Below are 10,306 nucleotides of genomic sequence, written 5' to 3'. Positions count from 1 at the left end.
GTTTTAATGAAGATAAATTAATAAATACTAGTAAGTGGTAGAGGTTAGCAAGAAAAATCTCTTATATTTAATGCGTTTTCCTCAGTTTTAATTTGTAACCCGGATTTGTTTTTTTTTCTATTGATTTATGAGTTTCGAACAGTGGTATACTACTGTTGCTTTTATTTATCAAACATGGCTGGTACTTATAATCAATATTTAAAGACAGTAAAATAAATTCTTGTTGAGATTGTGTATGATTTTATAGGTTTTAGCATATAGTAGTGTTAATAGTTGTCTACCTCCGATTTTATACAGAAATATACTTATAAACAAGTGGACACTTCTGCCTAAACATTTCTCACTAGTATCTATTATAGTTTCTGCAAAAAAACACAAATAAACTGTAAAATATATTTTCCAAGAAAATAACTCCTTTAAGAGGTCAATTGATGTTTCCTTCATATTGATTTTTTTGTAGATCATATTTCATTGAACATTTGTACTGTGAAACGATTCTCTTTATCAACTTTAGTTTCAAAATAAAATGCACAAAGGGTTAACATAATTAATAACTCTATAAAGGTCATTTAGAAACAAAAATGTATCTATCTAAATAAAAAATATTTGCTCTCACTGCTTTAGTTTCAAAGCTCCATTTGACATCTTCGTTCTTTTGACACAATAGTGGCCATAGTTGATAATAGATCAAATCACCAGATAACATTTTAAAGTAGATACCCTAAGGAACTTTCAGGTCAAGTTTGGTGGCATGTAACCCAGCAGTTTAAGAGAAGGTTTACTAAAAAGTTGAAAGGGGGAGGGGGCATTTAACCCTTTCTGTCAGGTTGACTAGAAAAGAATTTCTTTGATACGTCCTTGTATTCTGATGATCGAGTATTCAAAATAACAGCTCTGGAACTATATGAAATAAGAAATATAATACTGAGTATTTACAATATTAATTAAGTTAGTATCGTGAGGTTTTGCGATTTAAATTCTATATCTTTATGGATGTAATTTTCCATTTATTTTGATATTAGAAAGAATCTATAACAGATGAATTGATTGTAAAAGTACGTACTTTTTATTATCTTATAAGGAGTTTATCTATGGGTAAAACGGGTAAACTTTCATCATTTAAAACAATGCGTTCTACATACTCTTTATATTGCTTATTAATTGATAAATTAAAGGAAAAGACTATGTTACGAAGTCACTTTGTTTCACAAAAAGTAATTTCCAGTGATAAAAATTCCCTCTTTGACAAATTAAATGATTCATAGATCTTGAAAGCCCTCAAACAAACATTATTGCAAAAACTACACAACCTTTCATGTGAATCAGATATTTCTGTTCAGGGAATTTTCATATTTTTAAGTCAAACTGTCTCATTGAAAACAAAAGTGCCTATATTTATTTTTGTTTTTCATATAATGTTATAATTTAAACGTGTTCTTTAACGGATTAATTATCTAAACAGATAAAAATAAATTTTGAAATGTAATTTGGCTATGTTCCTTGTGACTTTCAATTTAATTTTGTTTGACTTTTATAAACTTGAAAATATAACTGTAAAACATTTACATGCCACCCTGAATACATGCATTTTATTTGTAAACATCAATTTACCACATAGGTAAAGGAAAACAGTTCCCAAAAGAATAACAGTAATTTCCTTTCAGAAAGTGGCAAATATACTGGTCTTTGATACACATTTTGTAAATCTTGGTGACCTATTTGATGAGAAAGCCATAATGATCATAGGAACTTGGGAACTAGACATTTTTTTGGGCATGTTCCCTTTTTGCGAAATCCATTAAATTTAAATGAAATTTGCGTTTTATCAGTGACCGTTGTGGATAGTAAACTTGAAATTGATAGATAATAGCAAATACAAGTTATGTCTTAGTAAATATATGTTCATTTAACACAGACAAACGCTAAATAATTGAAATTAATAGAAAAACAAACAATAACATGAATAGCAGATTTAAAAAACGGGGTAGGGCCAAAAATAGTGTCCTGTTATGAAAGTACCTATTGTTTTGATGTTGTTTGTATTTTTCATCCTTGTAATTTAATCAATATATTGAAACCCTCTCTGATGTTAAAAAATTGGAGAACAATGTACAAAAAAAAAATCTGGATTGAAGACTGGTACTAATGAATAAAGAAAATGCTCGCAAATCATATACCTAAATGAATTAAGAAAACATGTAATAATTCTCTGTCAATAGTCTATAATTGACCTACAATTGTGATCATTGCTATGAAAATGTGTGTATTTAATACGATTCAGTATTGGTACATGTATTTACATGCTTTGAAATTGATCATTATTTTACTTTATCTATCCATTAATGTAAATTCTATATTTTCTTTTCCTCAACACTCAAAGCAACAAATTCAAGTTTGTCAATCACTTGTATCTATACACACTAATATTTCACATTTTTTTATATTGAATGGAAAGTAAGCACATATGATTGTGTCTTAACATTTCGACAATATTCCAAAGTTTTGACAAGTTTTTTACAGTCTTTTGTTTCAGCAGTAAGAGCACATTCCATGATTATCTAAGTAAATTTACCTGTAGGCATCTTTTGAACACATGCATTGTTTGATTTAAATTTTGGTCCATCTCTACTAGCAGTGCCACCAAGACATTTATAGTATATCTCAACTTTGACGACACTTCCTTCTATTTTGTGTATCTTTTTACAGACTGTTGTTACAGGGGCTTAGCATGAAATGAATATAAAAATACATGTCAATTCTGATTTCTATTTGGATTTGGGTATACAAAAATTTATAACTAAATACCGAAATCCAAGACATAGTGAATTCAAACGTAATAAATTTTGTTTATTAAACAAAACTACAGCTAACTTCTAAAACATCTTAATTATTGAAAGTTATGTATTTGAATTCGAGAGTGTGATATTTTCATGGGGCATAATTTAACATAAATTCATTTTGGTTTTGAAACTATGTATAAATATTGGTAAAACACAATGGATCCTATCTTAGATATTTATTACTCCCTCCTTTTTTGAAAAATGTATTATGTGTGAACTTGGTGAATTACATATCATTAATCAAAGCTAACATAAAAAGTTTTTTAGGTGATACTTATACTATCTCTGTAGCATATTGTAATGTAAATAGTAATGCGAATTCACAGACACGAATAATTTTATATCAGAATGGTGTAAAAAAGAAAAATCAGAAAGATTTAATTTTTGAAATACATTAGTTTGTTAGTTTTTAAGTCAGAAAGACGATAGGTTCTATGATTTGTTAGGTTGAACGTATATTACATAATCATGATCTTGAATTGAATGCTGAATGATTGTTTGAATTCGTGGTAAAGGTTTAAAGCAGAAAATAGTTTCCGCGTGAGCCTTGTAACAGTAGTATACAACCCTTTTAGTAATTTCCCCTAAACAAATCTAGTATTAACCCCATTACTTGAGCATTAAAGTAATGAAACTTGCCAGTAATTGACTTTGTACATATAAAAATACTCATAAGTTAATTGAAACATTTGTTGTAAGTTGAGGATCTAAGACATGATCTATTCAAATGGTTCAGAATACTTTTCCTATCTATATATATGCATGCGTTCGAATCCCTGTGAGAGAGGATTTTTTTTGTTTGAAATTTGCAGATTTAATATTGTTGTGCTGATATTTAAAGTAATTATGAATATAAAATGTGTTTTCATCCGTTTATCAGCTTCACTGGCGATACAATGGTTTGATCTATTGTAGAGTTGTTACTTGTATAGACGTACTTATCAAATAATTATTTATGCTCCTTAACAACAGATAATTTAACTAATCTGCAAACAATTCCATCTTCATGTATTATGTCTTCTATGCTTAGTCTTATCCAGTAACAATTCGAGTTTCTACTGACGAGGAAATGTAACACTAGGTAACCAAAAACTGAATTTTGAGTTCAGTCAAGGCTGCTGAGTTTCACAGTCCAGCACCTGGAGGCAGGCAAAACAAAATACGTAATAGTTCAGTGAAAATGGAAGTCACACTAAACTTAGACACATATAAGTGAATTGAAAGAAGTCTTTTTGTTTTCAATAGATGATTTAGCTTTCTTTTGTTAACTTTTCTGAAGAGTTATTGCAGAAATGATGAGGTTTTCTCGTCTTAACTGGAAAACAATTAAATACAAAGTCTTTTCAATGATAATAATATACTCATAATGGAACATCTTACCTTTACAGTCTACAAAATGAACTATACATGTATTTTTTTTAGTATCAAGGTGAACCTCCTCTACTCCAGTGACACCCGACTTTCTCTCATTGTCGAAGTAGAACATTACAGCATCCCTTGTTGTACCTGGTTTAATCTTTGATACAATAATTGACTTTGATACTGGTACAGACTCTACTTTCAGAAAACATCCATGAAGCTGTCTATTCTTACATTCACTAGTAAGCTTTTCCATGTCTGTAGAGAAAAAAAGAAACACATATAATACAAATTTAAATAACATTGTCTTATAAACCTCAAATGGTGTTGTCTAAGTCTGCAATATGACAGACAAAAATCATCAAATTTATAAACTTAACAGTTTGCATTATGACTTTGAATGGTATTTTACCTATTAAAATTATAGTTGAACTTCACAAGCTTAAACTTGAACGATATTTCGAGTGTGTAAAGAACTTCTCAATATTTTTTCGGGAATTTAAACTCAATATTTAAAAAGCTTACTAAATAAGAATTTCACATTTACATGGCTTGAGTGTTTGGCTTTTCTAGCTATTTTGACCAAATGTTATCAACCCGTACATCATTAAAAGATAAATAATAAACTGATCATCACAAAGAACAATCTAAAGATGGAAGCTACAATGACAAGTAACTACAATCTGTACATAGAAACTACATGTTACATGACAGATCTAGTATTTGTTGCTTTTTTCTTCTTTTTAAAGTTCATAATAATAATATGATTTCAAAATTATCTTTATCTGATAGGCAGTAGGTTTTCAATTGTGTTTTTTTTTTATACATACAGAAATATTTCAGAAACAATTTTAGCAAACCTGATTTTATCATGAATGAAAGTATATCTGTGATGACATAGAAAACTATGTTGCGCACTTGTAATAGAATATTCAAATCAAATAGGAAATTCATACTTGGCACAAGCACAAATTGTACAACAACATTTTTCCCAAATGGTATTACTGAAAAAAAGGGTAATCTTATGTTTGCCTCTATCTATTAAAAAAGATCAATTTGTATAGTGTCCTAATTGAATCTCTAATCAAAGTATAGTCATATATTTAAATTCTCCTCAAGATTTTCCTCTATTAAATTCGTACAGAATTTGTAACCTATATTTCAAAAATAAAGTGCAAACTTTTTAATAATGATACATTTTACAATTACAACTGGTTTTTTTTTGCAATGACTTTATAAAAAAACTATTATAATTTGGTATAAATCAATATGGCTTTTCACTAAAAACAAAATAAGATAGCAAAAATGAATATTTAAGCTAATGCAAAGCAAGGATAAAAAAAATAATTTGCCTTATGAATGAAATTATGACCGCAAAGATCAAACCTTGAACAGTTGAGACAAGCTTGGACACAATATTCAAGCTTGATACTGTCTGAATTTGGATTGTTATCATTTTTTATAACATGAAATAGGTTTCTGACACAAAATAAATGTTGTCAATGATCTTAAACTTTTGAAATGGAACATATAATTTACCTAGAATGGTCTGATACTATAATCTAACAATATGGTTAGATTCAGCATTAAAAAAAAAAAAACAACAAAAAAATTAAGTTGAAATCAAACAAAGTTAAATTTGGAACCCTTTTGACCTGAATGTAGACTAATTTAAAATGGGGCCCATTAACCAAGATATTGTTGCTCACCTGACTCTTCTTTGGCTTTGGATATCACGTAAAAAAAAGATGAAATCATAAGTAACATTTATGCCAAGTTTGGTTTGTTCCATTCAGTGGTTGTCTAAAAGAAGACATTTGTATGTATTTTCTTTAGGATCCTTTGTAAAACTAAATCTCCTTCTGGCGGCCATCTTGGAAAATAAATCAGCTTCAAGTAACAACACTTGGTCAGTACCTAAGAACAATTCATGCCATCTTTGGTTTCATTCCATTCAGTGGTTCTCTAAAAGAAGACATTTTTATGTACTTCCTGTTGGCAGCAATCTCGGATGATAGGTGGGGTTCAAAGTATCATCATTTGGACAGTACCTCATAAAGACCATTTATGCCATGTTTGGTTTCAGTCCATTCAGTGCTTCTCTTAAAGAAGACATTAAATGTATAAGAAAAAAATATGAACCACATTTAAAAATTGGAAAAAATCCCCCCCAAACTTTTGAACCCCATTCCGCCTCTTAAAGTAATTACCCCAAACTTAATCCCAGCATTCCCTTTGTTATATGGAACCTTTTGGTACAATTTTTAATACAGATCCAAACTCTAAAAAAAAGTTTAGTTTAAATATTTTTATTTTTATAGTGGATTGGGAAACAAGTTTTGCAAAAGTTATTGTCTAAAAACTAGAAAAATGCTTGTTTTTGGCTCAAATTTTGCCCCTAATTCCTGAATGTTTAAGACAATTTCCCTTAAAGTCAATTATAGCCTTCCTTTTGTGATATGGAATCTTGTGGTACAATTTTAGAGAGATCCATACACTTACACACTAGTTATTGTACAAAAATGCTGGTTTTGACCCTTTTTGCCACCTAAATCCTAAACTGTTGGTACCATAACCCCTACAATCAGTCCCAACCTTCCTTTTATGGTATTGGCCCTTCTGGTATTTTTTTTATATATCCATCCCTTAAACTAAAGTTATTGGCCTAAACCCAAATGTGTCTTCTGACGACGCCAATGCTGACACATAGACGACGACATCATTGCATTATAAAACACAATTTTTCCCCCTTCGTATAAAAAGGACATGTAGTGGGGAGGAATAATGCTTTAATGATAACAAATCTTGCAGACAGCTGTGTAGCTTTGGGATCTGAAACACATTTTTTCAAATAAAATTCTAATTGAGTTTGGAAAAGCTTACATCAGAATTTCTTAAGGAGTACTTTTTCAAATTTTGAACTTCAGGTTAATGGTTTTAGATGAAAAATTAAAGAAAACAATTTTAAATATTCCCTTATGGTGAGCATAAAACAAAAACATGTTTACACAATTATACCTGGTTGTGTTTTGAATTCAACAATAGCTGCGCCTTCAATATCTCCAAATATAATTTTGTTCACATCACTTCTAGATCTGGCCTCAAGGTAGTTTCTTAAAGCGTCCTCTGTAGTATTCATATTGAAGCCAGAAACAAAAGCTTGTTTTGGATAAATAGCGTATGGTTGAAGAGGGATATGTTTTCTTACATATAAATCAGTCTGATCTAGTCTGTGAGTCTTCTTCAGACATTCATCAACCACTAAAATCAAAAGGTTTTAACTTATATTAATCTTATAAATAAAAGTGAAAATGAATATTTAAGATGCTAAAATACCACATAATGTTTTGTAAATTTTAATTTCATCAATATGTCTTGTGTCAGTTTCTGATTTTTATTACCAAGAATTTTACAGTCCATTCAGCAAAAATAGTATTTTTCCTGACGCCTGATACATATAGGAGAATACCTTAAATAATTATTGCTAACCTTTTTTCTATTGATAATCAGAAGAAAAACACAATTTACAGATCTATGTTTGTTTTTATTTTACCAGTTAATAATTTTAGGGCTTCAAAAATTTACTTCAAATGTAAAATTTATACATATTAAAAATAGACGAGAAAAATGTCATATTTAAAACAAAAAACATGTTGTTTAACATTACGATAAAGTAAATTGATTAATATCAATAAACATGTACATATTGCATGTATTGTTGGCATTGCATATAGTCATGTTTAGTCAGTCTGTTTTTGATGTCCTTTTACTGAATTCATTGGAAGTGAACTGGTTGATACTTAAGTCTGTGAGAACATGATTACCTTATCAGTTATTATCAGCTATTAACTAGCTTTAGGCAATTGTACAATTAGATCAGTAGTTAATATATTTTGTCTTTATATAAAATATCAATAAACTTGTAAATATTGTTGGCATTGAACAGTCATATTAATTAGACTGTTATTGTTATGTCCTTTTACTAGATTTGTTGGAAGTGAACTTGTTGATACTTAAGCCTATGAGAACATGATTACCTTATTAGTGATCGTCAGCTTTGAAATAGCTTTAAAAAATTGTACAATTAGATCAGTAGTTAATATATTTTGTCTTTATATTGAATGTTTTTGTGCTTTACGATGATGAATCAATCAATTCCATCTGATTTGTTATTATGTTACATTTTAACACCACTGACCAAAGTAAGTGGACGTTTAAAGTGCTCACAAACATTCTACATGTGCTTGTCATTGAGTACTTGTTGGTTTGTCTTGTCATATCTTTTTTATTGTTTTGTCATAACTTTTGCTGTTGGTTTTTTAGTTTGAATTGCTTCACATTTTATCATGCCAGGGCCTTTGTTAACTGACTTTAGCAATGTTTTTTCTCATTGTTGTTGTACAGTAAACTCTCATCAAATGGATTCTGTTATATAGTTGTCTCATTAGCAATAATTCCACATCTCCTTATTTTATACTGACAGTAGTGTGTCACTGGCATTAATATCACATCTCCTAATTCTAAATTTATATCAATAAACCTACTTGTCTCATTTGCAATTTAACTACACATTCTTTTTTTAATAAACATAGTTTAACCATTATGATCACTGTTGGATTGCAGTCACATTGACATATACATGCATGTATCAACATCTCCATTTGTTCATAACACTGATATTGGTGCAAGATGTATTATTTCCCTACATAAGAATAGCTTTTTTATCTGGGTATCAAAACTTTTCTAGTAAAGTCACATTAAACTTTACTTTATTCCATTTTTAATTGTCTCATCAAAGATACCATGTTAGAGTTTTAAAAGTCTGAACATTAATTAGTCTTCAAAAATTTTGATATCAATAAATCTAGTTTAACCATTTGAATTTTAAATACCTTCTTCACTTTCAAATTTAATAAGGTACATTTCCTCCTCTTCAACATAGTCTAAACTCAATACATCTGCATTAGCACCTCGTTTAGACTCGAAGTATAACTTTACACCATTTCTAGAAGAGAACTGGCTCATTCCTGTCACCTCAATAGTACATCTATTGTATTCCTCAGTGTCTGGCTCATCCTCAACATCTATTTTTTCTATTTGTATTGCTGTGTAATTAAATACAAAAGGTGTTTTAGATAGAACTGCTTCTTGATTAATGAGTTTCGAACAGTGGTATACTATTGTTGTCTTTATTTATCAAACATGGCTGGTACTTATAATCAATATTTAAAGACAGTAAAGTAAATTCTTGTTGAGATTGTGTAAGATTTTATAGGTTTTAGCATATAGTAGTGTTAATAGTTGTCCACCTTTTATACAGAAATATACTTATAAACAAGTGGACACTTCTGCCTAAACATTTCTCACTAGTATCTATTATAGTTTCTGCAAAAAAACACAAATAAACTGTAAAATATATCTTCCAAGAAAATAACTCCTTTAAGAGGTCAATTGATGTTTCCTTCATATTGAATTTCTTGTAGATCATATTTCATTGAACATTTGTACTGTGAAACGATTCTCTTTATCAACTTTAGTTTCCAAATAAAATGCACAAAGGGTTAACATAATTAATAACTCTATAAAGGTCATTTAGAAAAAAAAAATGTATCTATCTAAATATATAAATATTTGCTCTCACTGCTTGAGTTTCAAAGCTGCATTTGACATCTTCGTTCTATTTGACACAATAATGGCCATAGTTGATTATAGATCAAATCACCAGATATTTTAAAGTAGATACCCTAAGGAACTTTCAGGTCAAGTTTGGTGGCATGTAACCCAGCAGTTTAAGAGAAGGTTTACTAAAAAGTTGAAAGGGGGGAGGGGGCCTTTAACCCTTTCTGTCAGGTTGACTAGAAAAGAATTTCTTGGATACGTCCTTGTATTCTGATGTACTGGTATTCAAAATACATTTGTAACAGCTCTGGAACTATATGAAATAAGAAATATAATACTGAGTATTTACAATATTGATTAAGTTAGTATCGTGAGGTTTTGCGATTTAAATTCTAAATCTTTATGGATGTAATTTTCCATTTATTTTGATATTAGAAAGAATCTATAACAGATGAATTGATTGTAAAAGTACGTACTTTTTATTATCT

At 29.4% G+C, this 10,306-nt stretch overlaps 1 protein-coding gene across 1 annotated transcript; it reads right to left on the bottom strand.

The window, feature by feature from the left end:
• Positions 1 to 2,558: 2,558 nt before the first annotated feature.
• On the bottom strand, positions 2,559 to 9,297 carry LOC143049554 (uncharacterized). The gene is made up of 4 exons (XM_076223157.1): positions 9,092 to 9,297; positions 7,218 to 7,460; positions 4,221 to 4,457; positions 2,559 to 2,722 (listed from the first exon to the last, which is right to left on the bottom strand). Exons 1-4 carry the CDS (start codon positions 9,222 to 9,224, stop codon positions 2,559 to 2,561), a joined length of 777 nt encoding a protein of 258 aa, XP_076079272.1. The 5' UTR covers positions 9,225 to 9,297.
• Between the last annotated feature and the right edge of the window lie 1,009 nt (positions 9,298 to 10,306).

This window comes from Mytilus galloprovincialis, chromosome 10 (assembly GCF_965363235.1).
Source record: "Mytilus galloprovincialis chromosome 10, xbMytGall1.hap1.1, whole genome shotgun sequence".
Taxonomy (NCBI): domain Eukaryota; kingdom Metazoa; phylum Mollusca; class Bivalvia; order Mytilida; family Mytilidae; genus Mytilus; species Mytilus galloprovincialis.
The sequence above is the reverse complement of the archived record's forward strand: the minus strand, read 5'-3'. Positions and strand labels throughout refer to the sequence as shown.

Excerpts from the sequence above, each read along its gene's own strand:
- LOC143049554 (XM_076223157.1), bottom strand. The coding sequence starts at position 9,224 with ATGAGCCAGTTCTCTTCTAGAAATGGTGTAAAGTTATACTTCGAGTCT. Across the intron at positions 7,461-9,091 it reads TAAATTTGAAAGTGAAGAAG|TGGTTGATGAATGTCTGAAG; the intron begins GTATTTAAAATT and ends TTTTGATTTTAG. Across the intron at positions 4,458-7,217 it reads TGAATTCAAAACACAACCAG|ACATGGAAAAGCTTACTAGT; the intron begins GTATAATTGTGT and ends TTTTCTCTACAG.